The 24,824-nt window shown below is 33.0% G+C and overlaps 2 protein-coding genes across 3 annotated transcripts in view; one reads left to right on the forward strand and one right to left on the reverse strand.

Annotated features, from left to right (window-relative positions):
* LOC111050067 (SIN3-HDAC complex-associated factor) lies at window positions 1-20,415 on the reverse strand. 2 transcript variants are annotated; one of them, XM_022336307.2, is made up of 6 exons: window positions 20,115-20,415; window positions 18,200-18,314; window positions 14,683-14,836; window positions 12,495-12,687; window positions 9,378-9,582; window positions 1-9,046 (listed from the first exon to the last, which is right to left on the reverse strand). In XM_022336307.2, exons 2-6 carry the CDS (start codon window positions 18,271-18,273, stop codon window positions 8,764-8,766), a joined length of 909 nt encoding a protein of 302 aa, XP_022191999.2. In that variant the 5' UTR covers window positions 18,274-18,314; window positions 20,115-20,415; the 3' UTR covers window positions 1-8,763. The 2 variants fall into 2 exon arrangements, with proteins under 2 accessions (XP_022191999.2, XP_022192000.2); XM_022336308.2 differs by having other exon boundaries at window positions 20,014-20,160.
* LOC111050066 (ras-related protein Rab-21) overlaps window positions 20,413-24,824 on the forward strand; it is an 8,823-nt gene continuing 4,411 nt past the window's right edge. The window contains exons 1-3 of the mRNA XM_022336306.2: window positions 20,413-20,801; window positions 21,375-21,542; window positions 24,202-24,320. Coding sequence (XP_022191998.1) covers window positions 20,658-20,801; window positions 21,375-21,542; window positions 24,202-24,320 — 431 coding nt within the window. The 5' untranslated portion in view covers window positions 20,413-20,657. The remainder of the gene's footprint in view (window positions 20,802-21,374; window positions 21,543-24,201; window positions 24,321-24,824) is intronic.

The raw sequence follows: 24,824 nt of genomic DNA on the forward strand, positions 1-24,824 counted from the left end.
TTTTATTCATTGAAAATATATTTGCCTATTAAAACTAAAGAAGTACACAGATACAGTATAATAGAAACCTATCAACACTTATGTTGGCTAATACATATAACTTACAAGTTTCATAATGTGGAACAAAAAATCGCAAATTTGACAAAAAAAATCCACACAAACCATTGGCTGGCTATATTATCATTAATCAATATTTGATTGCAGTAAGTCGCTTGAATAACATTATTTACATTTGCAAATTAAATAAAAAAAGGCTTTGATATATAATCACTGTTGACTCTGATGAAGTACTTTGTTTTGACAAAACTCTCAAGGCTACACCACCGTACAAGTGTGATTATATTTATGGGAGAACATAAATTAAGCTACCAACCAGAATGGACGGAAATTAAAAGAAAAACAAATCAAAGCACCATATTAAGGTGAACACATTGTCTGCTTAAAATTGTACGAACTTTGCATCAATAAGAAAACACAATCAATGAAAATGATTATTTTTATAGGTGGTTAAAAATCGATGGGATTTCGTGAATAGTAAACATTTATGCTTGTGGTTCTTATATTTGAAAGCTGTCACATAATTATAATTTAAATTATTAAATATAGGAAGTTCAATAATATGTGACAATGTTTTCAGAAAACAGATACACAATCTTAACGTGATAGTATAGTGAAAACTTGCACAGTTCGGCTCATAGATGAATAAATTAATGTACTTCACATTCCTTAGAAGAAAAAAAAACAGTTTCACTTGTATCGATAAACTGGAATTCATCAAAACGTATTAAACGTGTAAAAAATTATGAAGCTAACTTACATAAATATTTTCCATGACTTGAAATACAAATTAAGAATACAATAAAACTCATGAAAGCATAGTTAAAATAGAGTATAATGAAATTTCTGAATGAATAAAAAATGAATAGGATTGACAGTTTAAATTCTTCTTAACGATTAGTTGCTCAAATGGGAATCAAGGTTGATCTGCAACCAATCTTAAAAGGTGTAACGGTTGATCAACTGTCAAACCTTGATCAGCGTTTGTCCAACTAGACTAGCCATACATTTTTCAATATCCAAGAATAACCAGAAAAGCCAATCCAATCAGCAATGACGAATGATCAGCTAACAGAGGCGAATGAATCATATCCCACTTACTATTATATTTTGCATAACTTAATACATTGAATTCAGTAGAACAGATTAACTGGTCAATTTCAAAATTATGATAAATCAGGAGGTAATATCGTATTGGAACTGCGATTGGTAAAAATTTAGTTGATACAGTTTCAACCGACTAGATTGGTAATAATTGATACATGACTCGAGAACATGCGACTAAAATATTAAGGGACATCAAGAATCGGAATTGAAGCCGGATATATATTAGAGACAAGTTAATTGCAGGGAGTTGCACATTTTATCACCTGTGATGTCATTAAGATGATATTTAACGAAATCTGTGATCAATTATCCCTGATGAGAAACGTAATCACATTTTGGGGAGAAAGGAAGTATATTGTAGAGTCTTAGTTTGTGAATGGATGATTTTCCCCTATAAACCGAAGCTTGTTTGTTAGTGGAGAAATGTCAAAAATCTAGCCTGAAATTGACAGGAAAGTACTTGATGAGGTTGAATAATAGAGAAATTGATCATAAGTGATTAAACTGCTCACACCAGTCAAGTAAGCTCATGAGCAAAAAAACACGACTTGTACTCTTATAATGAACCTTTAAATAACATGATAGAAAAGACAGACTTCAGTGGAATATCCAAATAACTATCCTAAATATCAATAGCTTCGATAAAAATGACTTAGCTACAAAATAGTATAGGATACAGTACTTATTTACATGTTCAACAATTACTAGAGATATTACAATAAAAATGCTTTCTAAAACATGTCAGTGGCAGTAAGTATTGGGTCAAACTTTATTTTATAGACTTTTATGTCTATTTAATATTCAAGTATTATCAATTTCATCAATAATATATTATAATCTTCATCAATCTTACCTACCGTACAACAGGAGTGACATCGTACTTTCATCATACAATTAAAAATATTCGTACATCACAATATACAGTACTACCACGACACAGATTCTATCTAGATAATATGCGTATATTAATACAATATTTATCATACAACAAAATTAAAAATAAACTTGCCTAGGAGATCATTAACATATCTATTACAGTAGCTGAACATAATATTATGTTATTCTCTTTGGCAGGCTTCAACACAATAATACATAATTTCAAACGTTAATAATTATAATAAATTTGCAATTGAAATGCACTATAAGCACGAGATTGAAGTAGAGAGGTGAGAACGTCTAGTTATTTTGATCACGTGACTACTGATGGCTTTTTCAACATTTTCAGAATGTAATTCTGATTATTATGTAAAAGTAGTTTCTAAATGAAATCAAGGTTGTGATCGAGGCATGAAATAATGTATTGATTCCAATAAAAAGAACGTCAAAATCTAAACATTGTTTCTCAGTTGACCACCACATCAATTTTACAAGAACGGCGATCAGCATTAAATCGAAGTTTATGCTACTGATGAATTGCATTTTGAATGCACAGTAAAATTACTGAAAGTGAGATAGTTCATAAATTTTAATGAAGAGCTACTAAGAAACAAATATTAGAGAATCGTTCTTGCAGAAAATTAAAACTTACACACTTTTTTATACTAATCAATTTTCATATACACTCAACATTTTTGTAATCATTAGTAGTCACATAATAGAATAGCTAGATTCAAAATAAAAATCCCCTCTCACAGTATGTTTCCTTGAAAAGCAGATCTTAAAAGATTCTATTAATGAATTCAGAATTACTAAGAAATTAGACGACCATCGAAATTTAAGAAATTTTGTTTATCACAGAATATTCATTATTTTTTCATAAGTTCGAGCTAATTTCTAGAAATTAAACGTACACATCCTCAATTTTCAAATCTAAATAATACAAAAACGAAAACTTTTATATTCAACTCATTAGCTGTTTCCACATGTTAAACAGTAAAAAAACCAATGCAACAAATTCTTTAAATACAAACTGACTGAAAAATTCTACATAAAAAATTGATATCAACATTATCTTAGTTGAAATTTAATACACAATTCAGCTATTTGATTAGAAGCAATTGCTTCAAATAATTAAAATTTAAAGTAAACGCAAGCCATCAGAGTACTGATAATACAATAATAGTTTTCAAATTACTGTCCCTACACAAAAAGACAAAACTTATCATAAAATGAAAATGAGGTAAATGTATCACTAAAAATAATTAGGAAAATACTTTTATTTACACAATTGTAACCTATTCTGACCAGCACAAATGACTGATGGAAATGCTTATTAATACAAACTATTATTCAACAACCATCAATGCATCAATATTAACATGATACACTGACAAAAATATGTTGACAATGTCCATTCCAAGTACATACTATATTACTTATATTCAGTTAAGGCTCTAATAATCATTGCAAGTTTTTCTATTAACAAATTGAGGAACTCTTTCATGGTTGAGGGATCATTCTAATGCATGTTCACAGTTTGCAACGTATCAAACTAGACGCATATAATATGCTTTTAACCTTGCACACACACATACACAAATGGACCAACTGCATAACAACAATATTGATCAAGCAGCAACATCAACAACGAGTCATGAGTGAGTTGGTAGGAAAGCTAAATATAGATAGAAATCGTTATTATCTTCTCAATTCAAAGAGTATTCATAGAAAAACTTGACACATCTTATCAAACAGGCATCACATCAGAATAATTAATTAAGTATTGCACACATACCTGCCTTATGAACACATACAGACATAGGCGACCGATTTGTTTCAACAAAATCCACAGCGAGATCACAAACTTCAAACAATACTTATCAACACTAATATTAGGAAGATTCGTTATCACCAATATCAGACAAAACCTTACTAATATTAATTAGATGTCACTAACGATGGATAGAACCTCACTAATATTAGATAGATCATTACTAGAATTGGAACGATTCTGACATTGTGTTTGAAATTATAAATTCAATCACTAGTCAAAGCAATGTTCTAGCGAATTGTTGAATGGGCTATCAGTGTTCTGCTTTGATAGATTCATGATGTCGAGGCAAAGTTTTGAATAGATTCAAGATAGAATTGGATTGCAGAAATGCTTTGCTTTTCAAGTATTTTAGCAGTACAGTACTTGAGACCATTTTTGTTGGTTCAAAGAATAAAATCTCAAGTTTTCGAAACTTGCAAAATGATTTATCTGATCAGTGAATATTTCAACACAAGAAAGCAAATCCCTAAAAAAATTAATGGAAAAATTACATTATTGAAATAAATTATGAATTTCAAGAGAGAATGAAGTATTAATTCTTATTTGAAAATCATTTAAACTTAAATGCAGTACAGTAACTGCAAGGTTTTGGAAATTGTATGTGTTGGAAACAAATTTTAAAAATGAAAAATAATAATTAGCTACTTGAAAAGTTTTATGATTTGGAAGAAGTATTTAGATTCCTTGCTTGGTGGAATTTGATTGGAAATGATCAATTCACAAGCATAAAAACAGTTTGATTATTTGAGTTGATATTATTGTACTATGAATATAATATTATAACGTACACTACTGGTAAAAGTGTCTAGCTAAATGACGGGTCCATCTTTCAAAACAGAAATAGCAAGGACAGTGATATGCTTATAATAATATAAACTCTAAAAATTTAATCAATGCTCTTATTGCTGTAATACTTGATAATTTGCGCTATTATCGTTAATGATATTGATATTAAATTTATTACACTCTATAAATATACTCTTAAACATTTCTTCAATAACATTCTAATAAAAAATAAGCAAAATGGAACTGACAAGAGCTAAGTAGTTCCTTGAAAATCAACTTTGATCATGCTTTATAATAGTAGTTGTTTTATGATATAGTTTTGATAAAAATCTACAAAATCAGTCAAGAGAAATGTAATAATAAAATCGTATGAATTCATTGAAATCAGTAATTATTATTGATTTCACGGATTTTTTTACAATTTGAAAAGAACTTAAATAATTTGTGCAAAGTTATAGTTTGTTTTAACATACTACACAGTTAGAATGAAAATACCGCTCGATAAAACATATGAGATGTATGGATGAAATAAAGAAACATCCATGTGATTTTTCGGTTGGGTTGGGGCTTCACATGAAGGAAAATGTGGTAAACTGTTGTGTCTAACTGTAAATTATTGTGCGTTCAGATGCATATTTATACAAAAATGCTGCAAGTTAGTAATTCTAAGGTTCAACTCACACTTACGCGACTCAGGACGAGAAGAGACTCGACTCTAGTCGAGAGCTTGTATTTCAAATGGTGACCTCGTAGAGACTAGAATCGACTGTTCTGAGTGTCACCATTTGGAAACACATGCTCTAGACTAGAGTCGAGTCTCTTCTCTACGTGAGTCGCGTAAGTGTGAGTTGAGCCTTAGAGGAAAAGCAAGTATAATGAAAAATGGGTAGTGCGTGAAAGTACTGTAATGAAAATATCGATAATAAGTGACTGCTATTTCAGAAGATGAAATATCGCTAAAAGAAAAAATTACTCGAACAATATTGAGAGGCCATCGGGGAATTTTCAGGAATGTAATATGTCAATCATTCAATCACTGGAGTCTTTCATTCACTAACCTACCAATTAAGGAAAATTTCAATTTCTATAAACAGTCGATTAGTCAGTTCCATATGCGAATCTACTTACTTCAGAAAAATAAAAATTATTACAATGATCAGCACAAACAATTAAAAAAGAATAAGAAAATTTAACTAAAGCCCAGGAAGCTTAACAAGCAATTCTTGCAACACCTGATTAAAATCGTACATTAAAGCCAAGATAAAAAACGATTAAAATGAAATAAATTAAGACATTCACTCTGCAAATACATTATAAAATGAATCACTGAGAACTCATGTAACCTATCTTATTCATAAACCTGGTTACTGACTGACATGATCTCTTAAAAAAATTAAATTATCCCATAAAATATTTTAAAATGCCTGAATACTTTGTATCATTTTGTTGTAGTGGTAACAAAATAAATTGGCAGTACATAATCATTATATTTACACTTATATAAAACGTTATATTTAATAGTAATCAAATAATACTAGGAAAGATTATACATATTTGGAAAAAACGAAATCTGGAATTAAATAATATTGAAAAAGGTAGAAAATGAACATTACACATTATCACTGAACATAGATTAAGCTAATCAGAAGGATAATTTAATTATAGAATAAAGTTAATTGAAGTTTATAACAAAGGCTAGAATAAATAAATAATCTAACAGCGAATATAATAATTTTTACTACCAACAAATTTTCCACTAGAGACAACGCTGAGTTTTGAAATCAAGTAGTAAGCCTTGATCAAACTCAGCTCATTCAAATCATCATCACTACCATAATAATCATACTTATTACAATCATAGTATATTGTGACGTTATTCTGAATCTGTTCACAAATATATCAACTCTGCGCTCAAAATTGGACCCAATTAAGTTGATTGTTTGGCAGCATTTGTTATCATTATTATCATATTTTTTGTTATTTCATGAACGTTTTACTGTGATCGAGCTTTAAATTATCGTTCAGTATGAGACAAATTAGAAAAATTCATGGAATGTTTGAGTCAAATAAGAATAAGAATAAGTTGATCCTAAGAATACAGGAACTTAATAGAAAAAAATATATTTAAATTTTGCGAATGGAGGTGTTAATGACGTGATATCAAGATAATGCGAGAACTATTCTTAATTCAGAACTTCATTAGCCGAAAATATGATTTAATAATAATATACTAATATTTATCCAACAATAAAATACACTTTTATGTGTAAAATATCCATTAAAAGCAATGTTCCTCCATGTTTCATACTTTCAACTCTACGTTTAATGATTGACAGACCCTACTCAAGGTTTACAAAGTAATATCAACTCAATATTTCAATCATTCACAATAAAATCAATCTCAAATAAAGATTGAAGATATAAAAATGAGAATAGATTGAAAAAATAATAAATTATAGATGAACACTGATGAGAAATTGACTGAATACAATCGATTACACACTGTTGACTAAACTATCAGCTCGATCACAGTTACAAATGTCTAAAAAAGAAAGTCGTAGAATAGCGTGGTTCTTTGCCACGACAATTGACATGAAACCACACTATCCTTGAAACCTTCAATATTGAACACAATCCACTTCGATTCGTCTGTTTACGTACAATAAATAACAAATTTTATAAATATATTACTATAGTCGTGGTACAGTAGAGCTCCAATCGTTCGGATTAAAATTTAAATAAGGATTATCATAAGATTCAATCTATGAGAGATAAAAAATTAAGAAGAAATCTACTCCTTAGAATTAACTGTATCACGACTTTGTTTATGGACATAATTACACTTGGTAAGTTTTAAATGCATAGTATAATACAATCGTAGTTTGGACCGACAATGTATTAGTATATGTATCGTTGCTGTGGTTTTAAAGATTGCCCTGTGCCAGCAATTGCCAGCAGAACGAGATGAAAAATTCATAAACAAAGAGTTTCTTCTAAAGATCAATAAGTCTCATCCATGATAACTTTGAATTGAAAGCTACTTTGACTCAGCTTCTATTGAAGCTTTAATGCAATCGCGGAAGTGTATATTGAACTTGAAGGTTGTTTTTTCAAAATTCCGATTTATTATTCAGTCAAATATCGATTAGGGAAATAATAGAATACTTATTTAATGATCATTTTTCACGCTTATAATTGTGTACTAATGCAATGATTCTCAAGTCACGGACTGATTCCACAGCATCAATACGCTACTATGTATAGCAAAAACATTTGATCAGCCAGCTAAGTTTTTGCCATCTATTCAAGTCTAGCACGCCGTGATTTTATTATAATGAGGAATACAGCAGCCAGGCATGCGCAGTTGACGTATTTCAACTTCCGCTCATCCCCGCATCGAGCAACTAGGGATCTTCTCATTAGACCATATTTATCTGTATATTGAACTTCAAGGTGGTTTTTAAGATTCCGATTTATTATTCAGTCAAATATCAATTAGGAAAATAATAGAATACTTTTTTCATGATCATTGTTCACGCTTATAATAGTGTACTACTGCAATGATTCTATAGCTTCTAGTTCAAGCTGAACGATTCAGATGAAAGATATCATATTATTGTAGTTGAATGTAATAATCTCACTCAATTCAATTGATTTACCATATTTACTTATAAGTACAATAAAAACCTTGATTTAATAATAGAAGAGAAACATTTTCTTCTATTAATTTATATGAAAATTTTCAAATAATGGCAATGATTGGGAGCAAAACGAAAAAACATAAAGCTCAACCGAGAATGGTTTCTAACCCGATTGGAAGGATTTCAGTTCTAACCAATAGAATCTGACCCATCTCTCAAAGTCGAACACATTTCAATTAATTTTTTTGGAAGTAATCCAATTATTTAAACAAATTTCGACGTTTGTAACTGAATTCCGGCTTCTGATGAAAAATTTACAAGTATTCGACAAACTGAAGTTCCACTGTACCAGTTACATTTTTTTTGAATAATTTTTGTCGAATTTTGATAACCGTACACGTACGTAACTAATAAAATTAATAATTAATAAACTCGATAATTGGCTAAGTTGTACCTTGGTTAATTGGCGGTCGCAGCGGCAGTGGCTATACTGAGCAGTGACGTCACTTCGCTCTGATTGGACGACTCATCGTAGCCGGAGTCGGAGGATGTGTCGCTGAACGGTGGCGAGGAAGCGGTGGTGGGGCAAGTGGCCTTTGGCGCATGCGAAGGTGCCACTACGGTGGTGACAGACGGTGGCGACGAAGTGGCGTCGCGATGGTCGCACGGCTTGAAGAAGCGCGAGTCGATTAGCACCTGGCCGTTGCGGCCTTTGAATATGATGCCGCAGCATACTTTCTCACTGTAACACAGGACACAACAGATAAATATATTTCTATAAATATAGAAATAATAATACAACTCAACAGATTAACGCCAAAACAAACCTCATCTACATCAAAAGTATGATACAAATGTTCAGAACACATGTACAGTTTTGGTTCGGACACAAGAGAAATATGAAATTCAGGTAATAGTTAGACTGAAGAGTGTGAGAAATCTTGACAAAGACGGTGAAACCTATTCCCATCAATTCAATGAACAACAAATATCATTAATCATATATCACATGTACAGTTTTGGTTCAGGCACAAGAGAAATATTAAATTGTAGAGCATTGGAGCTCAACTTACCGTTTCCAGTAATCGGAGTTAACGAAGGCGCTGATAGGTGCAGGCATAGGGGGCGGGGCCAGCCGCTTCAACATGGCGCGGGTGCGGTGGGGGTTGGAGGGGGTACGAGTGCTCGTGGAGGGTGCATACTGCTGCTGATGCTGCTGTGGGTCTTCGCTGGGTGTCGGACTAGGCGGAATGCTCAGGTCGGAAAGAGAGTCGCCACCTAAACAACACACAATGGGCCACCATATGAATAAAGTTGAGCATTTGCTTATACTTCTAAAATATGGAGCATTTGCTTCATTTTCTATGAATAAACGTGAGCAAAACCTTTTGCTCATACTCATCAAAAAAATAGTTTGAGCATTTGCTCAGAAGTAAAATCTTATACTCAAAATTGTATGAATAAACTTGAGCATTTGCTCAACTTTTGAAGCAAATGCTTCAAAAAAGGTGAGTCTAGTCTAGAGCAGCTTATCACCTTTTGCTCATAGTAAAATGGCTCAACTAGCTCGTATGAGGAAGAGGAAACTATACCAGATACGATCACAACCAATAGTTGAAAACTATAAAACTCTTTTTAGATTCAACCATGATATATATCACCATTATTGCTACAAGAGAATAAATACAAAAGATAGCAGCTACCTGATATGAAGATAAAGATAGCCATCACAAAATAGGAAATAGCATTTGAGAAGATGAGAGTGTAGACAATTATAAGAAGGCTATTGATATTATAAGAGTATGCTAAAGATTATTATAGAGATGACATTTTTTCACGCTATTATTTCAAAATTCTAAACTCAACTAACCTAAAACTCTATTCATAAAAAGAAAACAGAGCAGACGACGCAAACACAAGCGGTGCCCCCTACTTGCATATTTAGCGCTTCCGTGAGCTATAAAAACAAAGTAAGGCTACAAAAGCGAAGCAGCTGATGAAAAATCTTTAAAATACGTGAGCATTTGCTCTGGTTTTATTCATATGGGCCATTAACTGCTAAACTCAAAGTATTTCAAACTACACCTTCAGCAACTGTATTTGAGAAAGTATCAATTGTAATTGAGAATAATCATTTGCATTTGAGAAAACGTCAGATGTAAATGAGAATATTCAATTGTATTTGAGAAGTCATCACTTGTAATTGAGAATAGTGAATCTTATTTGAAAAAGTATCATTTCAATTTGAGAACATACGATTTGAAATCGAGAAGTTGTCAATTGTAATTGGGAAAGGATTATAAAAAAACAGTACTTCCAGTACTTATATTTTTCATAACTGTTCTCATTTAAAACAATATAATATATTTGATATTCCAATAAAACGTTTAGTTTTTGAATAAAACATTATTTTTAACCCCAAAATCGATTGAAGAATTTCCGAATTGTTTGATCAAGAGATTCAATTGATTGATCATAAAGTTGCGCCGCAAGCATAGAGAATTTGATCTTCATCAAGTGCAATGTTTCACAAAATGTTTGGAGACAAAAGTCGCGTTGCCAATACATACATAGAAATAATACCCATTAATCATTCGTAAACAGTACAGGGGAAATACTTCCACCATTGAAAATATTAATTTTCCCCCATGCAAAGCCTATGATAGTAAATTGGATTACTGTGTACGTAGTACAGTATCCTTTCCTGCTCAAATTAAACCTGTACTGTAGGATATAGAAGAGTCACGACATGTCAGTTGGAAAATTTTATCATTTTCAATTGATATCTTCTCTACATTTGACGATTTCTCAAATACAATTCACTATTCTCAATTACATGTGATGACTTCCCAAATACAATTGACTATTCTCATCTACATCTGGCATTCTCTCAATTACAAGTGACTATTCTCAAATACAATTGATACTTTCTCAAATTAACTTGATACTTTCTCAAATAAAATTGGAAAAGGTGTAGTGTCAATTTGTTGATTGAATGTAGGCCTACAGTGAAGTTCACGTCAATAAATGAAATAAGCTAATATCCTATCCCATCTATTGAATCATACACATTACAAAGTATTAGAAGCTTCTTCACTATAGTGATGTCTACGTTATAATGGCAGTATTCGATTAACATTGGTGTTGCTGTCCATGTCTATCATTCAACAAAGCAGATAGCGCTATCCCTTTCTAGCTCCGCAATGTTGTTAGACCCTATTTTAACAATGTAGGAATATAATTTATTAACAGCATATTTATTCTTAATGAATTATGAAAAGTATTATTTATTCATAAAAACATATACTTTCTGGACGAATAAATTAAAATTTATCACTTTTAAAAAGCAAGCACAGTTAATATTACATAAGATATACCGGAATCAGCTATGAAGCAAAGAAGGCAGTGACAGAAAATCGGAAGGCTTTTCTTCTATCTTTCTTCACTGCCATTATAACATGGACCTCACTGTACACATAAAATAATGGCATTTTAATAAATTTATATTTATAAATAAGCTATAATAATCAACCCACTACTCTAAAATGCATGTGATAAGAAGCAGGTCTACTCTTTTTCTTTTCAATTTCATCCAGGAAAGAAACAGTGAATAAGTGAGCTTGGAATACTTATATTAGACTAGTTAGTTGTGTATAAATCAAAGAAATGCAGTTACCTTGTGTGAAAAATATTGAGAATGAATATTTGAGACTTGAAGTCAGAAAAGATCAAGAGAGACTACACTTGCAGTAGAATTCATTTTGTGATAATAATCTTATGTTTCTTTTGTTTTTTTTCGATGAAGATGATTGGATATTTTGAATTTGAGCTGAATTGGATATTTGAATTTAGATGTTCTGAATTTGAGTTTGGTTGTTTGTATGACATCACAGCTATTCCGCTGTTTGAAATTTCAACCGGTTTGCATTGTTTAAACGATATCAAAGTGTTTGGAGAACATAAGTTAAGAAACTGGAATAACCAACCGGGTATTTTAAAATAATTATTCATTCCAATACAATAATAAACAAAGTGAAGACGATGTGCATTCTGCGAGCTCTGGCAACAGACTAGAATGACTTGACAAAGTGATAAAAATACCGTAGGAATTATCTAGGGGTTACCAAATGCAACTATGGATTATAATAAAAAGGATGGAAACAATTGTAAAAGAAAATGCCGAAACTGACCATTGATTTCGTCACTGAGCGCACTAGGACTCTGTTCTCTCATCGCCTCCATCATGGTTACATCCTTGCCGTCTTCATCCATATTGTCTCTGGCCACCTTTTCACCTGTCACTTTGCTCTTCATCTTCTTTTTCTGTTTTGACTTCAATTTAGTTGCCGATTTTGTACCAGGTCCCGCTCGTGCATCGACCACCTGCATAAGCAAAACAGAAATAGGGTAAATAAACATGTAATTATGAAGTAAGACCTTAAATATAATTAATTGATCAAACAGAATAATATCGGATGGTGGGAAATCGAATTCAAGTTTTTAAATTCCAATAGTTACTGAATTACCAAGTAATACTAGAGTGAAGTACAGTTAAGTAATGTACTGAGTATTACTATAAAATTCAGTTACTAAAGTGCACTTTTTATCGCTGAATCTAATGCTCAAATAAGCCCTATAGGCCCCTATAGTGAGATTCACTCCCATAAGTCAGGGGCAAATCTGCCAATTTTTTGTAACCAACGCCTTCTATAGTAGGCAGCTGTGATTCTAGTTATAATAATACTGAGGGTGATGCGGACAGAAGCTCTTAGGCTTGTGCGTGGGTAATGAGTGAGAGGGAGATGATGAGAGATGACGACTACTTTTTAGGTAGTCGGAACCGACGGCTTATCGTCTCCTCCGAAAGACGAGGTGGCCATATCTATGTGATTGTACTGTGGTCAAAAACTTTTGCCCCGGCCGTGATTCGAACTCGGGTTCTCTCGATTATTAGACCGGCGCGTTATCACTTACTCCAACGAGCCACCCAATTATTTATTATCCAGTATATATTTATATCCAGTTATTCCGGTATGTATGATATAATATTGATTTTTGTTAACAATGATCAATTCTATCTCAAATTTTATTTGTCAAACGAATAAATTTTCTCATGATTTAATAATAAATTTTCATAATTGAGATGGAATATTTTGGTGGTTCATTATATTTATAGTCAACAAAAGACTTGGCAACGATGCAGAGATCAAGATAAGGATAGAGCTATTTGCTTTGTCTAATGACATAGACAAATGTCCACACAAACCCTGAGCCACATAACTGCTGAGTGCCCAATCCATTCTTTTGAGGAAGACCTAAGAGAGCTGCATGAAGCCACAAACAGAGCTGTAGACTGGTTAAAGCAGCTAAGAATAGAATTGTGAGTGACTGGAAGAAGAACTGAATATTTTTGCTGTCAGGCTAGGTCTGAAACTGATATTTTATGTTTTGGAGACGAGTGTCTAAGAGCTGATTATTTTATTTCCTGAGAAAAAAAAATAATTTCAAGGCTGATGTTGGCGTCGGGACCATATACGATTGAATGAAAAAAAGGATAGTTGACCATTAATAATAAGGTGCTGATTTTATAACGTGAATCTCACTATAGGCTTGTGTGGGTGTGTGTGTGTGTGTAATGGGAGAGACGATGATGAGTTGAATGAGGCAACAAATGTGTATGCGTTTCAAAATATCAGAAGAATAAAGGATTTCGAAACTCTTGGACCCGGAAGCACAAAAGTCTGTTAAATTTTAACGGTGATTAAATGCTGGTTAAATACCACGAAAACGAATCACAGAATCGGAAAACGTCTTTAATGAGCACTTAATCACAGTTAAAATTCAACAGACTGTTGTGCAACCGGATCATAAACTTGTGTGTAATGAGACAAATAATGATAGAGAAGTGGCCTAAGACCCAATTCACACAGAAGTGGTGTGGTGCTGACTCTTTCAACTCCCATAATTATAGTTCCCAATGTCCCAATGGAGACAGAAGTGGCATGGCGAAACGCCACTTCTGTTTGCTTTAGATCATATGTTTATGTTGGAGTAGCATGGAGGCGGCAAAAAGGCAGTGCCACGCCACCAACACTACTGTTTAATGAAGAGTTGTATTCTGGCCCAATAGGGAGATGATTTTGAAGCCCATAACTGTCAAATAGTTGTGGGATATAATTTTGTTTTATTTTTATAATTATAAAGTATGAAGGAATAAGGTTGGCCACTAGCGACAGGACATGTGTACACACATGTCGTCATACATTGTTGTGTCGTCACTGCAAAAGGCTTCGAGCAAACTTTTTTGAGGTTCGCCTTATTGGTTAAATACGAGAACCACCCATTGTGGTTCTAATGTTTGTATGTGGTTCTAATTACATGTCTCCAATTGCGCTGACTGCCATCGGGTAACTTCTTCCAGCGCTTGACTAGCAGCACGCACGCATTGCACACTTCGCCCGACCTTGGCTCCTGCAGTTGGAAGCACTCCACGAAGTCGTTCTCATACTTTCTGCTATCCGTGAACCGGGAACTGCAAACAAAACAACATTCATTTGAGAAAATTTATGAAAGATCTAAATCCACCTTCGTCACTACATTGAAAAAAATCGCCACCCAGATGAAATGTTTACACTTACGATAAATCCATAGCATAGATAAAAATCTGGTGTGGTGCACTCACACAACTTTCCTTGCTCATTGAACTATAAGCCTCATTATCAAACGAGAATAATTTAGGGGAATAACAAAATGACGATTGACGGCAACATATTTGCAACTACGATCAGACTACTGTATATGTGTATATACAATTGTTTTCAGAGTACTTTTTCCTTTATGTAAATTGTGAAATTAGATGATTTTTTTGAAATTCGTCAAAACAGCTGTTCTACAGATGAAATATCTTGACTATGACTGTGTTCTTTTTATAAACTGCTCTACCTACCGTACCCACGGTATATGGAAGAAGAAAAAGTAAAAACCGTGTACCTACCTATCTCATGCACGAGAAGGAGGTTACAAAGTCCATTTCTCAAGGATTGGGTGGACCCCCCATTAGTACCACAGGAAAAAGACTCATTGCAGTTGATAGAGCTAATAAATAACTATACAGGGTATGGATTTGAAAAAAATCGTTAGAGCCGTTTTTGAGAAAATCGTAAAAAACATGGTTTTTTAGTAACTGTCATTTTTCTCAAGAATATTACGGAGCTCCTGCAATTTTCTCAGAAATGAGACTCATGTCAGTTGATAGGGCTTATAAATAGCTATCCATGGTAAAAATTTGAAGAAAATCGTTAGAGCCGTTTTCGAGAAAACCGTGAAAAACATGGCTTCTTAGTCATTATCCGCCATTTTTCTCAAAAATATTACGGAGCTCCTGAAATTTTCCCTGAAATGAGACTCATGCCAGTTGATAGGGCTTATGAATGGCTATCCATGGTATAAATTTGAAGAAAATCGTTGGAGCCGTTTTCGAGAAAACCGTGAAAAACATGGTTTTTTAGTCATTTTCCGCCATTTTTCTCAAGAATATTACGGAGCTCCTGAAATTTTCCCTGAAATGAGACTTATGCCAGTTGATAGGGCTTATAAATAGCTATCCACGATATAAATTTGAAGAAAATCGTTAGAGCCATTTTCGAGAAAAACATGGTTTTTAGTAATTATCCGCCATTTTTTCCGCCATCTTGAATTGAATTTCATTGAATTTCTTATTTCTTATTGACCTAAAGTTTAAAATTTCAAGTCGATCGGTTAATTAGGAATGGAGTTATCGTGTTCACAGACATACACACACACACATACACACACACAGACCAATACCCAAAAATCATGTTTTTGGACTCAGGGGACCTTGAAACGTATAGAAAACTTGAAATTGGGGTACCTTAATTTTTTTTGGAAAGCAATACTTTCCTTACCTATGGTAGTAGGGCAAGGAAAGTAAAAACCATAGTTTAGCTAGGTTTGCATTAATTCATGTAAAGATGCATTTTATGAAATCAGAAAGAAACTACAAGAGAAATTCAAATAATAACTAATCAAGATGATCACATGTGTATACATGAAAATTGAAAAATTATTTTCAAACACCTGAATGAAGTTGAGTATAATAATAACCCTAGATAAATTAATTTCAACACCTTAAAGCCTTAAAGAAAGTCACATAATATGAACACCATGATATACGTTGAAAAATTAGCCAATTTGATTTCAATGATAATGAAAACTACATTTTTAAAAACTATGTAGGCTATTCATAAGTAGTAAATTTTACTGGACTATGTAGAATTAGTCTAGTTGATTTCAATAAAACTACATATTCTATAGGCCTAACAGAGGACAAAAAATATCAATCATATTTTTCCAATTCGCGCAATATCATTTTATTCAAGAAACAAAAGCAGTAGGCTAGCCTATTCAAATTTTCTATATGTTAAAAATAAAAATATGAATTGCAAAATATAAAATTCTATACAGAAGGTCATATTTTATACTTTTTTAGATGTGTAGAAAATAACTATCATTTCTATTATTGGAGAAATTACTAGTACCCTTTTTGAACTTCTTTTCATAAATACAACTAGTTTCGAGCGCACTAATGCCATTTTTAAGTGTTAAAATGTTCAAGTAGCCCTATTAAGCCCACTTAATTAGAAATTATTATTTTATTTGTTTTGCACTTGCTACTATTATATACGAACGAAAATCTGCTCATCACCTTCCCCACTAGATAAAACAATCATCCACCCAGATGTAATGTTTACTATTATTGAAATCGATGGATCCATCGCATAAATCCAACTATAGTTTACATAAATGTAAAAGCTGTACATAAATGTGTGTAGAGAAATTGATGTAAATGGTTCAAATGAGTCAATGTAAACATCCCAATGTTGACTTGTTGCAATTGACGTATCCACAGTCAACAAAGGCATAAATACAAAAATGAACATATTTAGCAAATGACTCACTATACAAAGGAAGTTTATCTCAAATTCTAATAGTCATATGTCCATAATTTAATCAAGATAGTAGCCATTAATATTTTGCTTTCCTACAATATAAGCAAACTTCTGATAAGGAAATGCCTTCCTTGGTTGATATTTAGTAGTTTCCAAATAATATTGATAGCGGATTGATACAAAGAGTTGAACTTACTTTTGCATTGTTGTTTACTAAGTGGAAAAAGAGAAGATACACTGGAATTTTGTGTTATCTACAAATTGTTGAATATTTCCTGCTGGCGATCCAATCATGTGATCAAGCCGTAAATGTGTGTAATATGTTTTGTGGATTTATAAGTTACGAAGAATAAAATTATTCTAGCACTTTATTCAGGAATTTGAGTGAATAAATAATGAATATGCCGATGAAAAAAAATTGATGAGATTGCTGTACCTGAAAAAAGGAGCTTGACAAGAAGAACACCAGGAATAAAAATCATGCACTAACTGGACACTATATTTCCCAGTGGCAAAGGGGGATTATTTTCAGGCTCATGAGGTCTTTCTTGAATTTTAAACGATTAACCTGTACATTCGCTAAAACCGCCATCTTTATCGAAATGTTTTCTTTAAATATTTCAACTGATGGTGTTATAGGTTTTAAGGAAGTTTATAAAAGTGAATCATTACTCTTACATGATCTAACTTATGTGTGTTACCCTATATGAAATGAACTAAGTTGAGTCAGGTACACCCCATCGACACATTTAACTCAGAGTTATGGTCACGACAACAACAAGTTGTTGCTGTGAGATAAAGATATGAGATACACATTTAACTCAGGGTTATGATCACGACAACAAGTAAGAAGAAAGCAAGTAGTTCCTTCTTCTCCCTGATATTACTATTGGTTTTTTATTTATAAGGTAACATTTTAGTCTTACCTGCTAGATTTGGCTTTGCAAATACAGCAACCTGTAGTGGACCGATACACCTTTGGTTTATGGAAGCTGAACATGATTTTCTACAGTTGCTGAATTCGGAGCCACACAAAAACACCTGTCAACATAGTTGCACTATAAGAATATTATATCACGTCATGATACTACACTACATGTAGTTAACAAATGTGAATAAGAAATTATGATAACTTAATGTGAACAATACATGTTTGTAGGTGGTATCAATTTTTTTTCATTCTATTACATTCCAACAGGTTCAAAGATAATATGCAATTTGGATTTAACTAATTAGACAGCTATAAGAGCAGAAACACTTGATTTATACAATATTTACAACATAATATGTAACAATTGAATTAACTTATCACCAAATAAAGGTTTGGTAAAAAAGCAGTTGAATAGATTATAAATTCAAGAGTACAAGCAACAAATATTAAATATATTATACTGTCATTATGTCATCTATGACTTCGGATGTTACAAGTTGAAAAAAACTAGAATAGACTTTTGAATATTTTTGATGAGATGGAAATTTCAAGTAGATTCATGTTTATAAACAAGATTTGAAATTTTGAGACATCATGTACTGGATCAATCTTGTTTATGAAAATACATCAATAAATTAATAGCTGGGATATGCATTAATAACTTACAACATAAGGCTAAAAGAGCTGATTGCCTCAAGTCAAGATTTTTTGAAATATTCTTGTTCAAACAAAAGGTACTAAATTACTAAAGTAATTACAAATTTTTAGACTTGAAAGGAATGCTAGCATATTATCGTAGTATTCGATAATACGGTTTTGTTAACTCAATTGAATACTACTAACTGCCATGCATGCTTAGCATAATCGTATAAAATGCATAATGTATAATTCTGTTTACTCAGAATAAAAGAATCAAATCATGTAGGCTACATGTTAAGTTATTTTAAACATTAGGCATTACTCTAATTATCAAATGATACAAAGGGAGAAGTGAAGCATCATTATCCTACTAATGATCAAAAGAGAAAGTAGACGTAATGATAATTCAAAGTTCAATCAAGTTTTGTTTATATTGTAATCGTTACCTTCAAAGAACTCTGATGTACTTTGGCACGTATATACTAAAATACAGAGATGCTGTCATCACTACGATGACAATAGATCACAAATCAATAACCTAGAAAATGATTTCCACAACTTTACGCAAGAAAAAATTGACAACCAATAAAATTGATTTAATGCATGAAAAAAAGATTATGACATTAATTCAAACTTTGTTTGCATTATATTTATTTAAAAAGTGAGATCGATACGAACTGCAAAATGCTTGTCATCAGCTTGATCATGCAAAAGCTATTATAGGCTAAGGCAAATTAATAAAAGAGTTCTCATTTCGAACTAACGATATGATTCCTTACAGTTGAATTCTAAACAAAATATACAAATGTTTTAATTTTAAAGTTATTATAAAAAAGTTAAGGTCTAGGTTAAAGTAGAGAAAATAGGTCTGGGCCAGGGATTACCCTACATTGTGTTGCTTCCGACAAGCTTGCAACCAAGCTAACGGCTTCGGTATTGCTCAACAATAAATTACGTAAGTAAATAGAGTTGATCTTTGAATTTATGTTAGCTTACAGGATTAAAGAAAATTTAGACATTCAAACAGTGTTCATACAAAATTAAATAGATGAGAATATACAACAAACAAGCAATTCGGTTCAATAGAGGTTTAGGACGCCAAGGTCGGGTGATGGTGGAAAGTAATGAAAATATTCAATTAAAAACGTACATGCACTATGAAACACTTACTAAATCAAAACACAGGATTCTATTAATATTATTTGATCAATCTGGGTGTAAAACACTGGTTAAAAATAATTAAAATCAATAATAGAAGCGTTCAAACATACCTAGAACCTACAGATGACAGCAAGTATGAAATAAAGTGACAACTCTTGAACCGATCTGTTTCTGCGCATGCACTTTGCGCAGGATATAAACACAGAATAGGCTGGTATACTGTGATATCAAGTGAGAATAAAATAAAATAAATTTCAAACAATAATGATAGTTTTGCTTTTAAGATACTGATAAATTGAAAAAATATATTCCATTATAAATTATTCTCAATATATTAGAATAAATTTTGCTGTTCTTGAAAAATCAAATTGATTAATTTAAAAGAGGAGAGCACGCAACTTCCTTATTACAACAGCTGATAGAAACTGTAGATGCAGAAGTAGATGTAAATTTTGATTGAAGTTTTGATTCAAATTGAAGACATCATGTTTACTTTCAATCTTAGTGAATTTTCTACAATTTAATTACTTTAACTTACTAATAAGTCAGATGCAAAAATATTTATGATCCTCAATTTTGAACTTTTTTATTTGTAATTCAGTTTAAATATTGTTTATGTGCACTCCATTTCACCGCAAGTTAAGTGCTGAAAAATGGCTTACTCAAATGGTGGAGTGTCTAGCAGTGGATATAATTTTAAAATTGTGCTTCTTGGAGAAGGTTGTGTAGGCAAAACATCAGTAGTTTTGAGGTACGTCGAGGATAAATTCAATGAAAGACATATCACCACTCTACAGGTAAGATTTTATGACATTTTATTTTTTGCCTTGTTTATTTGTAAAAAAATTCTAAATATTTTACATACCGTAACTTACGGTTTTTTATATCTTTTACAATTTTTTTATTGCCTTTCAGTTTCTATTGCTTAAATATTTTTTTAGCAATTTAATAGAGACAAACTATTTAGTAGAGAATAAACCGTATGGTTTGTTACATAAACGTCCAACTAACCTATACTTGCAGTCTTGTAAATAAAAAATACAAAAACTTACAACTCTATTGACTGTACTTGTATGCTATTGCTATCAAAAAATCGTTTTCTAAACAACTTAGTAGAATAAAAATTAATCATTTTATGACCTAGGCCTATATAAATTATATGATTGGTCATTGACAACCTTGAATTTTAAGGCGTAACAAAATGTAATTTAATGAATATGTAGACTATGATTAATTTTGAAAGAACACCAAGAAATCAACAATAATCATTAATTATTATATTAATAAGTAAATTTACGTTGTGTTACTATTTTAGAAGATTTAGATTAGGGGTTAATACAAATGCTAATAATAAATGCTCTTATTTTCAGGCTTCATTCCTAAATAAAAAATTGAATATTGGTGGAAAACGTGTTAATTTAGCTATATGGGATACAGCGGGACAAGAAAGATTTCATGCTCTTGGACCCATCTATTACAGGATGTCAAATGGTGCTATTCTAGTGTATGATATAACCGATGAAGATTCTTTTCAAAAGGTGAGTTCATTGATGAGTAATTTTGATGTCAAAGGTAAGCTATTTTGGTGAGCAAATAGATTATATTTATTGCTTAAGGTTTACAAATTTTATAAATGCTTGATTTTAGAATACCTTTAAATGATTAAAGTTCTCACAAAAAGTCCTTATACCTCCTTCTACATTCATGGCCAGTTAACTGGGCAGATGGCGTCAAAAAAGCAAGATGGCAGGTCAACCTGTACTGCCCTTGTGCGCATCAAAAGATACATTTAACTTACTGAGAATAATAGATTTGTCTTCAGCCAGATCTCATGTCTTGTTTCTATGATCTGTACCCTGCAGGTATTTTTACATCAATAGACAGGTTGATGCCCAGGCGCAGTGCAAAGATAGGGAAGGAGTCATGTCTCTTGTTGGTTCTGCAGGGCGATATGTCAATTTCAAATCTCCTCCTTTTAACGTGTGCATGAAGATCAGCCCTCAGCATATGACTGGCCTCTGTGTCCTTGACATGAAACAGATTGCAGACTATACAGTATGTATTGGTTGGAGACTGTAAGGCTGCCCAGTCAAACTGTTCTACAGATGCCCTGCTGAGGTGATCAGATCACTCGAAGTGCTTTATTCTGGAGCATTAGTGCACTCTTGCAACTCGCCGCATGCCCCCACAGCAGGAATCCATACAGAAGATGGAAATGGGCGAATCACACCATCACTAAATCTTTGCTGCTGTGGCTCTGAGTCTACTCAGCAAGTAGATTACCCGCGCCAGCCTGGTGCAAACTTCATCGATGTGGCCAGCCCTTATTAACTGTTAACTTGGAGTTAGTGATAAATCCTCGAAGTTTTACTAATGATTCATGAGCAGAGTCATCAAGGCTACGAAGTTCACAAACTAGTTGCTGGGTCTTCCCCTCATTCAAGAAGAGTCTATATCTCTCAAACAACTGCTTGGCATAAACAAAAACTCACAAGCCAGCTTGTTCAACCGTCCGCCCTCTAGAGTAGAATGTAGTGTCAACCGCGAAAGTCAGCACCGGTTTAGGGAGCCCAAGATCATTCATTGATCATGACCAGAAACAGTATTATGTATATTGAAATCGACCTCTATGGCGCCATCGATCCCACAAATGTGGGTAACGGATAAAGCAGAAGGTATTTTGCCCATCACCAATCCTTGTGGCACGCCATTATCGACCTGCATAGGCTGTGAAAGAACACCTCCAATGGATATGATCTGCTTCCTTCCATTCCAGTCCAGTAAGATCTGAGGGTCACAAGCACCTCATCACTGAGTCCATACCTGGCAAGCTTCTCAAGAAGGATTCCATGAGTTACACAATAAAAGGCTCAGATCAGCAAGGTCCAGGTGCGCTAGATCCCTCTCCTCAAAGGCTTTAACGATATAATCAATCATTTCCGAGACAGCTATAAACGTTGATCTTCCACTTCTAAAGCCATGCTGTGCATTAGAGAAAATGCGATTTCTCTCGAAGTGGAACACAAGCTGCTCATTCAATAGGACCTCAAACACTACCCAACACAGGAATGATTGACATAGGTATATCAATAGTTGTTCATAGATTCGGGGTCAACTTTTCTGAAAACATAAATCGTGTGGGATAACTTCAGGACATCAGGAAAACAGCCATGATGCAGATAGACAGAGGCAGAGCAATCAACTCTCCGTTCCTAGGATCGTGATGAGGACACCGGAAGTAAGAAGTAATCCCTTCCGCAACACACTTCAGCACACCAACTGTAACTTCATGGATGTCCTGAATGTGGGAGTTCTTGAAGCTGGCCACTAATGACAGGACATGCATGATGAACATGTGTGTACACACCATTACGTTAGTGGCCATCCTAACTCGAACAACATCCGCAGGCCTGATTTCTCTCCACTTTTTAAAATGCACTAGGTTGTTATTGCAGCTTACATAATTCATAGTTGCAATGGTCCTTTCTACCTCTCTAATAGAAAAGCTGTTGAATTCATCTGGTGTCGCTTCACATTTGAGTCTTGAACCAACTTTGGAGACCCGATTTAAAAGGTCCCAGGCAGCTTCACATGGGACCTTTATACAATTCTGGCCATGTTGGCTGCCCTTTTAACAGCAATAACCTCAGCTCGATAAATGGTCTTTGCTCTCAGGTACTGATTGTGGAGATCAAATCAATTTCTGAGACTCTCCAAGAATTTGTGGAGAACAATCAAATTTCTGATCTGCGCCAGCTTCCCACCTCATTGAGAAATTCTGATGTTAAGACGCTTTCACTTTTAATAATTCTAACTGAAAGTCTATCAATAGAGTATCTTACACATTGTGTGAATAATGTGAAGCTGTTAGGGAATAGAAGACAATTTGACGTGTTGCTTGCTGCAAGAGTTCTGCTCACTTGAGCGGCTGAACGCAACAAACTAATAATAATGTTAATTTTAATCGTAGATTGTAGAACAATATTACTCTTGTTATATTCTTGTATGTAATATTATTGTTGAAAAGTGAAAGAAATGATTCTAAACAGTAATCATTGGGCTTTGTTATATATAATGAATACTTCGGAACAAGACATACCACCATAGAAAACAACTCGCCCAATTTATAACCATTGGTTGACACTAGAAATTCATGGTTTTAAAATTAAATAAATTATTTTATTCTATGGTTTGCAGGTGAAAAGTTGGGTCAAAGAGTTGAAGAAAATGCTTGGAAGTGATATTTGTCTTGTGATAGCTGGAAACAAGATAGATTTAGAGAAACAACGAAATGTTCCTATTGAAGAAGCTGAAGAGTAAGTGTTTCATTTTTAATTTGATGATGTATCATTGTCTATTTATATAAAAGCGAAATGGCACTCACTGACTGACTGACTCACTCACTCACTCACTCGCAGAACTAAAAATCTACCGGACCAAAAACGTTCAAATTTGTTAGGTATGTTCAGTTGGCCTTTAGAGGCGCACTAAGAAATCTTTTGGCAATATTTTAACTCTAAGGGTGGTTTTTAAGGGTTTAAAGTTCGTCTTTTAGCATGTATGTTCTTCTTATTCTCTTAATTCATAATTGAAAAATGTCCATACCATATGTTAATATAGAACTATAATCTGGAGAGAGTACCTCTTCGAAACAGTTGTTAACTGGTAACTAAATTATTAATTTTGTCAGGTTGGCATTAAGTTGAGTTGACTTTGTTAGGTTGGCACCAAGTTGAAAATTGAAATGCATTTATCGCGGAATAATTGATTGGGCACTGCTTCTTTAATCAGAGCTATTCCTGGGAATATTATATTACTAG

The sequence above is a fragment of the Nilaparvata lugens genome, chromosome 6 (assembly GCF_014356525.2).
Source record: "Nilaparvata lugens isolate BPH chromosome 6, ASM1435652v1, whole genome shotgun sequence".
Taxonomy (NCBI): Eukaryota; Metazoa; Arthropoda; class Insecta; order Hemiptera; family Delphacidae; genus Nilaparvata; species Nilaparvata lugens.